This window comes from Stylophora pistillata, chromosome 6 (genome assembly GCF_964205215.1).
Source record: "Stylophora pistillata chromosome 6, jaStyPist1.2, whole genome shotgun sequence".
NCBI lineage: Eukaryota > Metazoa > Cnidaria > Anthozoa > Scleractinia > Pocilloporidae > Stylophora > Stylophora pistillata.
Window position 1 is genome coordinate 2,728,889 of NC_142524.1, and position 15,921 is coordinate 2,744,809.

The 15,921-nt window shown below is 37.8% G+C and overlaps 2 protein-coding genes and 1 pseudogene across 4 annotated transcripts; 2 read left to right on the top strand and 1 right to left on the bottom strand.

The window, feature by feature from the left end:
* Window positions 1-449: 449 nt before the first annotated feature.
* On the top strand, window positions 450-4,570 carry LOC111327304 (ceramide phosphoethanolamine synthase). The gene is made up of 4 exons (XM_022931455.2): window positions 450-1,594; window positions 2,694-2,816; window positions 2,924-3,004; window positions 3,377-4,570. Exons 1-4 carry the CDS (start codon window positions 830-832, stop codon window positions 3,401-3,403), a joined length of 996 nt encoding a protein of 331 aa, XP_022787190.2. The 5' UTR covers window positions 450-829; the 3' UTR covers window positions 3,404-4,570.
* Window positions 4,571-6,718: 2,148 nt separating this feature from the next.
* Window positions 6,719-10,011, top strand: LOC111347155 (uncharacterized). Of its 2 annotated transcripts, XM_088724755.1 has the most exons (4): window positions 6,719-7,205; window positions 7,411-7,613; window positions 7,706-7,869; window positions 8,154-10,011. In XM_088724755.1, exons 1-4 carry the CDS (start codon window positions 7,190-7,192, stop codon window positions 9,265-9,267), a joined length of 1,497 nt encoding a protein of 498 aa, XP_088580881.1. In that variant the 5' UTR covers window positions 6,719-7,189; the 3' UTR covers window positions 9,268-10,011. The 2 variants fall into 2 exon arrangements, with proteins under 2 accessions (XP_088580881.1, XP_088580880.1); XM_088724754.1 differs by having other exon boundaries at window positions 6,719-7,613.
* LOC148727727 (uncharacterized) lies at window positions 9,735-11,985 on the bottom strand (annotated as a pseudogene). Its single transcript, XR_015988586.1, has 3 exons — window positions 11,676-11,985; window positions 11,217-11,360; window positions 9,735-11,142 (listed from the first exon to the last, which is right to left on the bottom strand). The product of XR_015988586.1 is annotated as an uncharacterized LOC148727727 (transcript).
* Window positions 11,986-15,921: the final 3,936 nt, after the last annotated feature.

Consider the following 15,921-nt stretch of genomic DNA (forward strand, 5'->3'; position numbering starts at 1 on the left):
TTTTTTTCACTGTGGAATACAACAATAACAGTACAAAAGAGAAAAAAAATCTACTAACAAACAGCTACCTGATATTAAGTAATGCAATGTACTATATATTTGAATATGCTATGATCACTTGACTTTTTCCTTTGAGGGTTTTCCCTGAGTACCGTAGAGGCCAGTGGGGTGATCTCATGTGATATTTGGCTTCCAGTTGAAGCTGCACGTTTCACAATTTAAAAACCAAAGTATTCTATTCTATATTTCGATTTAGAAGTATCAAATAAACCTCTTTTGTATTTTACCTTTTTGATATTTTTTCATGATCATCATTACCTGTGGTATTTATTCTGATGTTTTCTCAGCCTTTTGTATGTCGTAATGTCGCAATGTCCTTTGAACCGGAAAACCATATATGGAAGTGGCCTGATATATGGAATTTTTGCAAACAAAAGTTATCAGGTGATAGTCTAATTCTCGTGGAAGATACTGTCGTTTCTAGTCGGTGTGCGCAAAAGTTTTTTCGTTCCAAAATATTTTTGTTTTAAAACCATTTGGAAATATATATTTCTAGAGACATTGCAAGCACCTCCATATTTGGAAGAAAGCGTTATTGTCCGAAATCAGGCTTGGTCACGTGATTTCCAAGCAAAATGAAAATGAAGAGGAATGTTCATAATTCCATGTGAACTTAAGTAAAAAAGGATCGTTACACTCATCATCATGGAATGAGAAAGTCGTCCTTGTTGTCACAACGGCATTGCGACATCCTAAGCACGGTTCCTGGTTCACCACGAAAGACAAGGTTGCTGCGCAAGTTGAGATTGACTTGAGAGCAGACGACATCATGGCCGGCTGTGAAGAAAGCTGTGGGTTTTACTTTGTCTTTGCCCTTGTGACATTTTTCGTGTGGATGGATCTAAGCTTTTTCGATGAACTAGCCGAACATGGTTCATTCTACAATGAGTCAATGGCAGAACACATGATGTTCCCAGTGAAAACGGTCAAAATTCGGATGCAGGACCATACGGATCATTACGTCAATGTTCCTTGCATGCAATTTTTAAACGAGAATACGGGCTTACACACTGTTCCCGGAGTTACTCCCAATCTTATTAGTGGAACTCATCTCTTTTTGGCTGTTATGGCAGCGAAGTGCTTCATTTCAGGTTCCCTTGGCATTCGTAGGCTTGGAGTTCTTTTTTATCAACTTCGCTGTGCGTTGGATATCTTAGACGGTGTTGTGTTTCGTGCGCAACAAAATATTAGAGGCAATTTCATGTCCGTTTGGGGATCGATGGGTTATTTAATCGATGCTTTCGCTGATATGGTGGGTGGTTTGTTGGTTGGGTTAGCATGTGCTGTATTTCTGAACCGGTTTCCACCTTGGAAACGCGTTAGGACAAAGCCTCACGATGAACTAGAATCGGGAAGAAAGGCTGTGAGTTTTCAAACCGAAGAGGAGGAGCGTTATGTCCATGTTAGTCGGCGTTCTGTAAATATTAAAATGTTCCTCATTATTGCTCAAATTGTTGCTAGAAGTGGATTTTGGGACCATTACTTACATTCCTACGTGGAATTATTGGAGACCCCTCACCCCGATATTCCTAGGGTAAGTGGAGTTCATGAGAATATTTTTGCTTTTCAACACAACCCCCATAGCTTATGATATTGTCTGTCAAGAGAAGATCCATGATGACAATGTATTAATTGAAAATTAATGTTCTTAAACACTTTGGGCAAATCACGTTACAAAGTGATAATTGCAGACAAGGCTGGCAAAATTCTGAGTTACGAAGGCTATAATTTGATGGAGTTTAAAGAGCATCTGTGACTAATTGTGATTGCTGTCTGAGTAATTAGTGAACAGCATTCATTGGTTACTCCAATCTAGGATACAGTTATTTAAGAAGGCTCCATAGGATTTTTTGAGTATGCAAGATATGAATGCAAACATGGTGCCAACATTAAAAAAATGTCAATAACGAAATCAAACATGGCAGCTCTATATGATCGCACGATTATTTTAAAAAAAAAATGTACAGAACGATACAGTTTTTATATTATGGACTCATTGGTGTTCAGCTAGGATACCTACAATATACAAAGTCCTTCTAAGCCTGTAAAAGGCTGATGTCACTTCTGCGAAAAGTCTGGCCACTTAAAAAAGAAGTGACAGAAAGATAGCAGCGAAGGAAAGATTGCAAAATGACTACAAATCCAATGGTTTATGCATGCTCATTTATCTATGTTTTGGGAGTATTTGAGTGAGACTCATCACATATCCTCCTATAGAATTTCTTAGGATTTGGTGGAGCATTTGACATGTTTGTGGCCTTCCTTTTGCCAATTAATGAACAAATTAATAAGACTAATTCTATTTGCATAAAGTGAAGAAACATTAACCACAGAAATTTACAGTTCAACCCTCGCTTATTACAATTTGGTGACTTTTAATGATCTTGAAGACCAAAAACATTAAAAATTTTCCTTGTAACCCATTATCGGGCTAAAATTCTGTGAACACACCTTAATGTTGCCAGTATTACAAAAAAAAAAAGCTATTCATGATAATGCCAGAATGAAGAAACCTCTCCTGGCTAGGGCTTCTGTTTTGGGTTGTACGAGATCTGCAATGATAATTATATCTTGAAACAGTGAATACAGCTTTGCAACCTTCCTCACTTTTATTTGCGTTCTTCTTTACAAAGGAGCTACAGGCTGAAGTGCTCAGTTATCGCAGCACTTGGGTGATCATGTGGCTGTGGAAAGTGTCTAGTGCTGATGCATTTCTGCAATTTACAAGCCTTGCAATCCTCTTTGATAAGTTATGGGTGAGTAACTAGATTGTTGCAGCCACTATTATGAAATTCATGTCATCAATAGATAGATGTTTATCTTGAAGATGTTGTATTGTGTTGATTTCTATCGTTAATTTCAGGTTTGGGTGCAGATCCTGAACTACTTCGGCCCCCTTGAGCTTGCCTTTGTTATTGTTCTCTCTCAACTGCATTTAATGGAGGTATGGCAAGTTTATATAACAAAAATGAGAATTAGTTACTACTTTTATTGGTGCTTATGGAGTTAGTTATGGAATGATTGATGCAGGACAGCCTTAAACTTTTCATCTGGCCTTGATCAGCTTGGGTGAACTTTCAAGATATTTGGTACCTGACCAATCTGATACCTGACCAATCTGATTGTGTTACATTCCCGCAGCAAAATTCTATTTGATTTTTTACCCAAATTTTTGCAAAATTTGATAGAATGGAATGCATCCTCTGCTTGGCACTTGCTTGGAAGCATTTGGGCAGATAACTTGAGCATCATGTTAAGTAAACTTGGGCCACAATGACACCGAACACTGAAGTGTTCTTTTTCTTTATCCCTTTAGGTAAGAGCATACTTGCTTGGGACATGAAGCCTTATTGAACCATGCTGTATATTGTTCCTTACTGGAGCTTAATTAATTTCCTCTTATTTTTTGACATTGTTAATACTTAAAGTATGCCACATGAAAGAGATTGGATCAATTTTCCCCCTTCTCATCTTTTAAGTAGGGCATGGACTCAAGCCTGTCACATTCAAGACTTTGATTGGATGTCAGGTGGTTTTAATAGAATAAATTCCAAATACTTTAAAGACTTGATATGATGAGGTATGACTGTGGCAATTTTTCACTGAACATACATTAAACGATAATAGGGGTTAAATTCAGCACTAAAGTTGTGGTCCAACTTCCAAAGAAACTACAAGGACATTTTCTTTTGATGGTGTATAACTACTTCAGGATTGTGTTGAAAATACAGACAGCTACAAGTTGTACCAGTCAGTATTAATATTTTTTATTTTCAGAGTAATTTTAGTTCAGATTTGTCTAATGGATTGATAGCACTTATTTGTGACACCAATACTACTAATGATATATATATTAGATTAGCCCTTTTCTTCACTTCACAGCCTTACCTTGCTTTATCACAAGAGAGTTGAAAAAGAAAGAAATGTTTATAGAGAATTATTTGAAATATTTTCTTACTATTTTGTATCCATTTAACACTATGATTGCCAAAGAGAAATTATCAGTATCGAATCATAATCTTTCTAAAAGGTTCAAAAGAAAAGAGAACTAATATACAGAATTGACACCAACATCATGTACAATGCGTCTGTTATTGTGAAGATCCTCACCTAATAAAAACATGGAAGTTTTGGTGAATTTTAAATATGTAAGATTAGTGTTAAATCTTTTGTTTCAAAAGTGCATTGCTGTATATATGAAAGATTGAATTGATTTTTCAGACTAGTTTAAGAATTAAGTACTGTAAGTTGCTTGCACTTTGCTTTGTTGTCAAGGTTGTCCCTTCTACATGGACACCTTTTTTGCTTTAAATTTCATGCAATGCCATATGGAAGTTGAAGGAATAAGATTACAGGAGCACTTAAATGAAGTAAAAGCATTCCAATTACCTCTCAAATAGATCATGTTCATTATCAGAGTCAACATAATGTGATTAACGTAATTGCAATAATGATGTCGAATACAAATTAAGACTTAAAAGAGAAGTATTAAAGTGTAAGTAGGATATTGTGTTGATGTACAGTCATTGTTTTCCATTTTCTCAACTATGGCTATGAGAACTTATGTTGCACACTTCAAGGGTTACTTCGAGGCTAAGCTATATATAGTATAGAAAGTGTAAAATGGCAACTTCACTTTACTTCTTAGTGTGACAGATTTCAGCTTCACTATTTAGCAGAGAGTTTAAATAGCGAACCATTTGGTTTATATTTTGTACTGTTTGGCTAAGCACCAGTGTACAGTTTATCAAGGATAACATATTCACAATTCACCTGATGTTTGTGGTAAATTGCTATTACAGCACATTTGAATTAAAAAAAAAGCTGAGAGCTGTATGGTGGCCGAGAACTGCCATTAAAAATATTCAAATTTATAGGAATTATTTTTTAAATTTCAATTTATTTCCCATTTTTCTTTTTAAAATAAAAGCAAGTGAAAGTAAAATGTAAAATAGAAATAACATGAAACCAAAGATAAATGAAATCTAATCAAAATTAAATACTACCCGGCCGAGCACTGCCACTATTTTTTTGTTTTGTTTTTTTCTTCGCCGTCGGAAAAAAAATTTATTCGTGGCCGAACGCTGCCACTTGGCCAAGGGCTGCCAAACAAACCCAGAACTCTTTGCAGGATGCCTTTCAAGATTTTAGTATGGCAGATGCAGCGTGGAAAAAGTTAAAAGAGAAAGTGACTGTGAAAAGAGGGAAGAAGCGTGATGCAGGAGATACAACGCATAAATTAATTAAAGGAAAGGAGCTGTATAATAATAACTGTCGAATTCAATGAAGAAAAAGAGCCATTTGCCCACGGTGGGTTTTGCAATGCATACAAAGCAACCACAAAGCACCCAAAGTTCAAGGGGACTACCTGGGTAATTAAAAGATACCTTCCTGATGCTATGAAGGGAATAAATGACATTGGGAAAACTGTCCAACAACACACTCAAAAGGCGGTTCAGATGCATCTTCTTGCAAGGAATTTTGCTCGCCAGTTGGAACAAAAAATAATTGAAAAACATGCTATTGATGCATTTGGAGAGGTCCTAAGGTATAGAAAGATCTACTGCGGCGAAGATGATAAAGGAGAATTTGTGACTGTGGAGGAGTTTATTGATGGACAGTTTACCAAGTACTTAAACAATACTGGTGATTGTTGTGTCGAGGAAACAGATGTTATGGGTCAGAAGGCTCAATGTCTAACCCATTTTTCTTATGAAAAGTCAGACAAAAAACTCATGCTGCTAGACATACAAGGACATGGGTATGAATTATTCGACCCAGAAATTGCTTCTTATGAACTTTTTGATGGTAGTGCATTCTGGGTTTGTTTGGCAGCCCTTGGCCACGTGGCAGCGTTCGGCCACGAACAAATTTTTTTTCCGACCGCGGGGAAAAAAAAAAAGAAAAAAAAAACTAGTGGCAGTCCTCGGCTGAGTAGTATTTAGTTTTGATTTGATTTCATTTATCTTTGGTTTCATTTTATTTCTATTTTACAATTTACTTTCACTTGCTTTTATTTTAAAAAGAAAAATGAGAAATAAATCAAAATTAAAAAAAAAAAAAAAATAACAAAAATAATTCCTATAAATTTGAATATTTTTAATGGCAGTTCTCGGCCACCATAGAGCTGGCCAACCACTTTCAGTTGATGTGGTTAGGTGGCAGAAATCCCGGTAGCCAGCTTATGAGAGAGTTGCAAAGGGTTTACTTGTGAGGCATGATTAAGCCTGAAATTAAAATGCAGTGTGCAAATTTTACAGAAAGGCAGGAGATAAGGTGAGATTTGATGTTTTCCTTTTTAACTTCCTGCAACATGAAACACTATGTAAAGTATATGTGGCACATTAGTTTTCTGAAATGTGGGCTTGAGATGGGATCAAGAGCCCTCTTTGATAAGTGTAGTGAATAACAAATGGGAAATTTACAAATTCATGTTAATATAATTATAGCTAACACATTGACACCTGAACCGCCCGAACCTCGCGATCGCCTCGCGCGAGAACGCCTTCTCCCCTACTAAGTAGAGTTTTGTCCCCAAACTTCCTCTCTAGTTTGGAGATCAATAAGCCAATCAGAATCCGTTGTTTGCGCATATATTTTGTTGACTTTAGGGGGTACTAGAGGGGCATTATTCTATGCGTCTTCACTAAATGATCAAATTTGAAAATAGTGTCCACGCGGCCGACCCTAAAAATTTTCAGGTCGGATTTTTCGTTCATTTGCGATCGAGTTAGACCTTGTGGAATTCAGAATGTAAAGTAACAATGCTATAGAATACTCTGCTTGGAAAAGAATGGATATCCAGGTCTTAAAAGTGACAGAATAAGCTCTCGAGTCAACGACACTACAATAGGCCCTTTGCAGCTAGGAGGTCACGTGCCTAGCAACGCCGAATTGGAGAGCAAGCTCTTCTGCGACGACAAATCGAATGAGTGTCTTGAGCATCACGCGTATGTATATCTGAAAGGCGGTTATTTTGAATTCAAGCGGTAAATACCATTCCATCTCTCAAAATCCAGTAAGTTTAGCATATAAATATAGCTTTTAGCACATCTTCAAATCGGAAAGGTTAATATTAACTGGGATCGCGGCAAGAATATCAGCGTCAAGTCGACTACGAGTTACAAACATGGCTTCTCCTCCAGGTATGTAGAATAGATCTTGTCTTCTTCCTGCACTTTGATAGCGACGTTTGGACGATTAATACAAGTAAAAAGAAAGAAAATACAGTAATTCACTACGCCTTAGGGTTTAGAAGCTGTTTACTTTTGAAAAACATAGAATTTTGGCTGCTTATTCCCCTCAAGACTATGGTGTCGGAACCAACAAGCGTTGTTTTCATTGTTGTAGATATCGATATGGACGAGTCAGTTGAACAATCCATTACGGGCAGAAAAAATTCTGCATACCATTGCTGTGTTCCCCTATGTAATGGGGATTCAAGGTACCACGAAGATTTGCGTTTCCATCGCATTCCCGGTCGTACCAAGGATGAAAAGTTGAAGAAGGAATGGCTGGTGAAAATCCGAAGAGACGAAGGTCCTGACTTCAAGGTATTTTATAGAGACATTTCGATTTTCAAAGCATTTGGCAAGGATTTGTTCGGTCAACTTGTGTCTAATGGCTTATAAATTTTCCCATTTAGATAACAACTAGTACGAGAGTATGCTCAAGGCACTTTACCAAGGAAGATTACCTTCCCCCCACCAAGTCTGGTAGCCAGCGACTGAAAAGAGGTGCTGTTCCATCGAATTTTAACTGGAATTCCTCCTTCAAAGCACGAAGAAAGATTATTCGACATGTCGACAGGTAATATATTCTTTGGTTATGTTTTAATGCATCGTTGAGTTTATGAGGTTACAATGATAAGTCTAGACTAGAATGCTTCTTTCTTATTTTTAAATACTGTATCAGTTTTGGATAAATATTAACTGCTATTGAAAGCATTTGTGAAACCTTGTAGAAGGGATGTATGGTTAAAAAGTATATATACAGACCTCAGGTTCTTCAATTTCTAGAAGGATGTAATTGTTTTAAAATTTAAAATTATGTAAACTATATGAGTATATTAAATTTTTTGGCTTTCTTTGCAGAGATACTCAAACAGATGATAGTGACACTGATGGAGTGGAAAGTGAAGCAATGCAAAGCAGGGAAAGTGTGGAAACAGAGGTGCAGTCTCTGAAGGCTCAGCTTCTGGCCATGCATGGAGAGCTTGAGGCGAGCAGAAAGGAAGCAGCTGCAGCTAAAGAAGAGCTAAGAAATGTCAAGGCTAAAGCAACATTAAGTAAATTTGGTCTGGAGAGATTTGGTCCAGACAACGAGAGTATAAAATTTTACACTGGCTTTCCCACAAATGAACATATTAAGCTTTTTTTTAATTTTATTAAACCCAGTGCTGAACTAATGACCTACTGTTATGCCTCTGGAGAGAGAGAAAACAGACCAGCCTCCAGAAATATGCTTCTAATAGATGAAATGTTTATGTTTCTTGTTCGGCTTAAACTTGGATTATTTGAGCAAGATCTTGCTGATAGGTTTGCAATTCATATATCATCAGTCTCTAGAAAATTGGTAACCTGGTCCAATTTTTTGTATTTTTTTCTTGGAAGTCAAATCATTTGGCCCTCGAGGGCAGATGTAGATAGATGCATGCCTGAGGGTTTCAGAGAACTCTATCCTAGCACCAGAGTGATTTTAGACTGCACAGAGATTTTTGTGCAAACACCCACATCCCTGTTGTTACAGTCACAGCTGTACTCATCCTATAAGAGCAACACAACTTTGAAAGGTCTTATTGGAATCACCCCTCATGGAGCAATATGTTTTGTTTCCACTTTATACACTGGAGGGATTAGCGACAGGGAAATCACAAGATGTAGTGGTATTTTAGACCTCTTAGAAGCAGGAGACTCAGTGATGGCAGATAAGGGGTTTGATATAGGTAACATGCTACAGGAGTATAATGTTGAGTTAAACATCCCTCCTTTTCTGGAAAATCAAGGGCAGTTTTCAACTCAAGATGTGCAAAAAACCAAAACTATTGCAAGCCTTAGAATACATGTAGAACGTGCCATCAGAAGGGTTAAGGAGTATCACTTTTTGGATTCCGATGTTCCTCTTTCAACTTTAGGTTCAGTTAACCAGCTCTATTCTATAGCCTGTCTTCTAACAAATTTTCAAGGTCCCTTAATCTTATCAAAGTGACAACATTACAATGTAGTGCACTCATTTGGATTAGAAGATCATTCAGAAGGATTAAATATTTAAACTATTACAAAAAGTGTAAGTAGTCATAATGAGTCTTGGTAAATTTTAATTGTTATAAGGTGTCAACTGTTACTGGATATAGTATTTCTGAATCAATTGCTCTTTAAACATAATATTGGACATTTTTGGTGTTTTTCTTTTAAGTTTGGTTAATTGGGGGATTACCACATATATTTAATTCTTGAATTTGAGTATGATGATGCAAGTAAATAACAAAACCTTGGCTAAAAGAGCTAAAAAATACTAACAAGAAAGTTAGGTCACATTTCTGTTTCTGCAAAAAAATGCTCCATGCATTCCATGGGTCAACATCACCTCATCCCTCATCCTGACATTATCTGGTTGGCACCAATTTTAGAAAAGTTTTTAAATCTAATATAGTTGTACACAAATTAGAGCAAATATAGAATGGGTTAAAAGAATATTGAAGCTAAATCTTTTCATAACAAATACAGTCTTGAGAGTAAGCAAAGACTAGAGGCAAATCAGCTTAGATAGTAATTGAAAAAAAAAATGTCCACCTTATCTTTAGCCCCTTGGAATAAAATGGGATCAAAAAGGATTCTTGTGCAGACAAACATGTCATCATTCATGTAACTGAAAAAATCGCACCAGTCTAGACCAGTGAGGCCCAACTGGCACTGGACTTGGTAATAATAAATGTCACTCTTCTTTAAAGAATACTGGTTAGTATTATCCTTGGTAAGATATCTCACATCATCAAATGAGGTTGCCCCCTCCCTAACAACTTTAACCTCCAGTAAACCAAAGGGGTTCTGGTCACTACCAAGGGCATCCAAATCATAAACTTTCCGGTCAGGGCTGCAGCCTAACCATGGGCATTTAGGATTTATAATTAATCCTGATGGGAATAAATTCACTCTGCCATTTTTTGCTACATTAGCATAGACTGTTGCTGCATGGGGTTCAAGTTCTACACCCCTCTTCATTGCTGGAGTTTGAACAAATCTTGCCGGGTTCAGCTGACTTACAAGGTTTTCAAAATTTGAAACTCGCCGGGCAACTGTACCAAACTTGCTTGCTGTTATCCGCTTCTTTCGCAAAAGACGCCAAGTCTCGCTTAAACTTTGAGTAATTGTTTCTTCTTGTACCCTGAGAGAAATCTCACTTGTGACAGAAAGAGAGTCAAATAGGGCTTGCTGGTTTGCCTCCAGGCACACAGACACATTATTTTGAAATCTATCATTTGCACTCTCAAGTGGTAAATCTGGAAATGCAGTGCAGGTAAAATCATTTACTAAATAGTCTGCAGACATTTTTTGTTGATAAGAAATCAAACACCCTTTGGGGACATTTCCAAATTTGCTTGGGACAAATGAAACAGATCTCAGGTCCTGCTCAGAAGGAACAATGGTTACAAACAGAGGCTTTGGCTGTAGACTGTTAAAATGCTCTTTAGTCATTGTTCCATATATTGGTGATGGGGAGTACAGGTTGCTTTTGATGTATTTGTTGAAGGATGCGCCTAGCTGAGGCTTCTTCACAAGTACATTTTGAATTTGCTTTGCTTCAATTTTTTCCCCCTAGGCACACTCCAGCGCTGCTTCATGCTGGTGCATGTTAGATCATCTGGCAGAGTTCGATGCCCCAGTTGTTTAAGTAAAGCCAGATAATAGAGAAGCCCTATAACATGATGGCAATACCCTCCTGATCCAGCCACACAAGAGCACCTTCCAGACAAAGAATTATTAGCCATGCTTGAAGAAACTTCCAAGGAATGAGGTGGCTCGTTCTTCTTCATCGAACGAAAACATTTCGATGCAATTTTCACCGCGTCGTTGGCCCGTATCACTAAAACATTAAAACATAAATATAAGATTCTGATTGAGAAAAACAAATAAGAAATACTCGATTTTATTACTGACCTTTAATCTCGTGTAGATATCCAGGTTCTGCCATAAACTTGTATGCCTTCGCTGTGCTAGTGCATCCAGACATTTTTTTTGCATATTGGCCGACATCATCGAAGGTCAGCGAGGGAAATATTGAAAGATCTTGGCTCTCTTCAGCTAAAAAAAGCAATAAAACAAGAACATGAGCAACATAAGTCTAACGATTTGGTAAAAATCTTCAAATTCATACGATCATTAAATTGGGCGAGTAATATCTCTGTACTTCTAGTGGTGAATTAAACAACTTTGTTGGTTCTATCATCATAGTTTCAGGGGAAATCCATGGCCAAAATTCTATGTTTATCGGTAGTAAACAGCTCCTAAACTTTTACGTGTAGTGAATTAACGTATTTTCTTTTTCTCTACTTCTATTAATCGTCCACACGTCGCTATCAAAGTGCAGCAAGAAGACAAGATCTGTAGTCTACATACCTGAAGGAGAGGCCATGTCTGTAACTCGTGGTCGACTTGACGCTGATATTTTTGCCGCGATCCCAGCTGAATATTGACTTTTCCGATTCGAAGATGTGCTAAATGCTATAATTATATGCTAAGCGTATTGGATTTTGAGAGATGGAAGGGTATTTCACGCTTGAATTCAAAATAACTGCCTTTCAGATATGCACACGCAGGACGCTCATGAGACTCATTCGATTTGTTTTGCAGAAAAGCTTGCTCTCCAATTCGGCGTTGCTAGGCACGTGACCAACTAGCTGCAAAGGGCCTATTCTCTAAGGCAATGCGAATTATGGACGTAAAGTGAAAACCGAACTTTCGGACTTCAAGCAGGGCCTGGCGCCAATTTGACGATTCGATGGCCCGGTAAACATTATTTTCGAGTAAAAATGTGTTCAAAAAGTATAGTTTAATAGAAGATTTTACCTCAAATCGAAGTTTTTCAGAATTTTCAACATAACGCTGCGCAATTTCTGGCCATGAAGGCAAGTAAACAACGATCTAAGTATGATGAATTTTACCGCGTGGGCTTTGTACACGTAAGAAAGTGGTACGTTTTTCGCTTATAACAGCAAATCTAATACTGTTTTGTAAAAATCTGACGTCCCGAAATATTTCTTGGCCATTTTAGTCTTGCTTCCTATTCTTTGTTTTCAACCACGTGACAAAAATTTGCTACGTCATACGCGGCCGCCATGTTGGGGGATAACTAAGCTTTCAAAATGGCTTCTTCCAAAGGCGTGCTTGATGTGAACCTTCACAATTCGGATTACTTTGCGGGTGTAGAGGGTCCTACGAAGTCAAGGTACCACATTAAAATAACTGTTTAAGGCTTCGACCGATATGCGTCGAGAAAAAGTGATGTCTCCGAAAACATCGAGCTCCTTCTGGACGTTGTGAACTACTTACAAAAACCCAAATGAAGTTGTTGTGTTCCCCAGAGTTAGTCACGGTAGTGTATTTTTTTTTCTGATGATCTCGGAGAGAAGCAAACAGAGCAAAATAAAGGACTCATTTTTATCGACCTCGGCTAACAACTCTTGTTTTACTAGGTAATTTGGTTACTTCAACTAAGTTGAAATTGTAAATTGGCCATCGTTAAGTGTTAAAAAGGCTGACGTTTCGAGCGTTAGCCCTTTGTCAGAGCGATCTAGTTGATCATGACACGACAGCTGCAAATTCAGAAGACATATCACTCATAGTACTCACATTAGCGAGTGATATGGCATATTTCAAGGATCTAAATTTTGGATTTAGAATTAAGACGTCTTGTGTACTCTCACGTGGTGAATGGCTCACAGAGAGCCCGGGACATCCCACTTTGAACATGGTTTCTGGCATAAAAATTTGGAACTGTAATTGCTTCCCATTGCTATTGCATAGCAGGGTTATGTGAAGGGTGGTCTCATGTTGGGGCAGAGCTTTTTGCTGTGGAGGCAGTGTTAGAATTAGAGATTCTACCACATGCACACAGGAGAAGAACAAATGGCTTCTCTCTAGTCATATGAAAGAAAAATTACCTATAAGTGAGATAGATTTTACCTCTGCCTGAAGGAAGCATGAATTGATGGTGGAGAAACACTGGTTAGTCCTATGGCTACTAGATCTAACCCTGGGATCAGGACACCTAACCCAACCCCAGAAGAGTAGAAAACTATTTTTAGAAGTATTTCTGGCTGTACAGTAAATCCAGCAGTCTTGTCCCTTGTCGCACCTTTAAATGAGCAGTATACTTGTAAAGAAATTGGTAATGTACCCAAGCCCTTGCCCAATAGCTGTTTTTTTTTTTAGAGAAGAGTGTTTGCAGTTAGATTACCAGTACATAGACATGTTGCAGCAGTGTCAACAAATATTGCTTGAGATTACACCTGATGAGTGTGGCGCTATAGAAGCTTCAACTAGAAAGCAGTCACAATATAAAGTTTGGTACCAAATGGCAGGCAGGCAGGTCATATTACTGCTTCCAATCTAAAAACTGCTTGCAAAACAAATACAGCTAAGCCTTCCAAGAGTCTTGTTAAGTCCATATGCTACCCTGAAGCCCACAAGTTTTTAACTGCAGCCACGAGGTGGGGTTGTGAAAATGAGGGTAGGGCTCACAAAGCTACCAGTCTGACAATTTCTGACCATGAGTCTTGACAATTTCTGACCATGAGTCTGACAATTTCTGACAGTGGTCTCAATATTGATCGAAGGTGACCATACTTCATAGCTTCTCCTGATGGGATTATTAACTGCAAATGCTGTGGGATGGGTGTGTGTGAATAAAGTGTCCATATGCACACAAGGATTCCACAATCGCTGAGGCTGCCGGCCAAACCAACTTTTGTTCAAAGAAAGATGAGTTTGGTAAAGTTCATCTTGACAAAAGTCATGCCTACTACCAAGTTCAGGCCCAGATCTTTATCTGTGAGGTTGAATATTGTAGTTTTGTGGTGTGAACAATAGATCGCTCTTCCTGACAAAGAGTTTTGGGAAAATGCAGGCTCCGTTTCCTCTGATCTCCTAAGCAAGTGCATTTTGCCTGAAATTGTTGGGAAGTAATATACATGCCAAGGGTGTGAAGCTGTAGCCATTGCATCTTCTTCAACATCATCTGGTGATGAAGAAGAGGAAAGGCAGTGGTGCTATTGTCAACAAGATTTGGAGGGTAGCACATTAATTGGCTGTGACAATGATTTGTGCAAGATAAAATGGTATCATAAATCATGTTTGAAGTTGAAAGAAGAGCCTTTAGGAAACTATATCTGTGCAACTTTTTATAGAAAAAAATTAACTGAGCAATCATGATTGAAATGTCAAGGTTATTCAATTGTACCACAACCACAAAAATATTACTATGAGGGTGCTCCTTTCTTTGTCAAAATGCTAACTAAACTTTATGGTTGTTTGTCGTATAGGTATCTATTAACGACTTGCATCTGTGACACAAACTAAACAAATGTTGCTTGTCAATGGTGTACCTTAAAGCTGTGTTTTTGTCAACTTGAGAATTACTGAAGTTCTTTAATGACAGATTGTGGCTAGCCTTAACTACAGCCTTTATATGAAAAATTGTACATGAAGTACCTGGAATGAAACAGGTTGTAAGTTCACCTCGATCAAATGGTACAATGCATGGACTCATAAATTGGTGAGTGCATAGCACATTATGGCAGCTTTGTCAATAGGAGCCAGAGACTCACCTGGTTTTGTCTTTACCAACGAAACAATACCGGCTTCCAAAAAGTAGATGCGTGGTTATCCCCCAATTTGTGTTGTTATTATCACTATTTAGAAAACACAGCATCAATCCCACAAGTATCAGTAATTATCTGAATCTCAAACTAAACCATATACGTATGTGCCAAGTTAAGAAAATTTTTATTACAAAAGAAACATACAGCCTTGAAAGCTTAAACAATAACCTCTTTTCAATTGCTTGCTTGTTCATACCTGTAACACAACCAAATTCAAAACAACCAAAGACAACACAGAGTTGTGGCATGATAAGAGGGGAAACTAAAACTGTAAAACGATCATACCGGCTTCCGCAAAGCACGTGGGCGGTGTAGTATCCAACAAAAAAATTTACCATTCACACAAAATAAAAGTATTGCAATCCAAACTACAGCACAAGTCTGAAAATAGTCTGCATTGGCATACCTAATTACAAGTATTGTCAGCTATTTAGAATGCGGGACATTGACAAGTATATGCGTAACACCTTCAACTTACACTTCAGAGAGCTATCTTGCAGGGATTGTAACCGGTGGTTATCCCCCAACATGGCTGACCCCCGTTTTTTAATTTATGCCGACGTCACGTGCAAACAAAGAATTGATAGATTCCATGGAACTTGAGATCACTTCACTCACGGACAAATTTGCATATTCCCTTTTGAAATAGGATCCACATGCCCATTTTCACACATGCGAAAATATTTAGCGATTTTTATCTTTCATCTTGATTTTTGAGTTAAAACGTAATATGCACCTATCGCTTTTTTCGCCGGAAATAAGTTCTTTAATTAGTCCTCTTTCTCTGCAGCTTGTTTTTTGGAAAAGCTGATTTTTAAAAATTTACTGTGCATTGTGTTTGCCTTCTTGGTTTCTCCAAAATTTTGACTTTTCGTCGGCACGCAGTACAATTTTTGTGTGGTTAATTTGACCAGGGGACAGTGTATGGGTAGGATTTCTGTTATCAAATCAGGAATACACTTGCTTTTGTGATTCCACTCTTT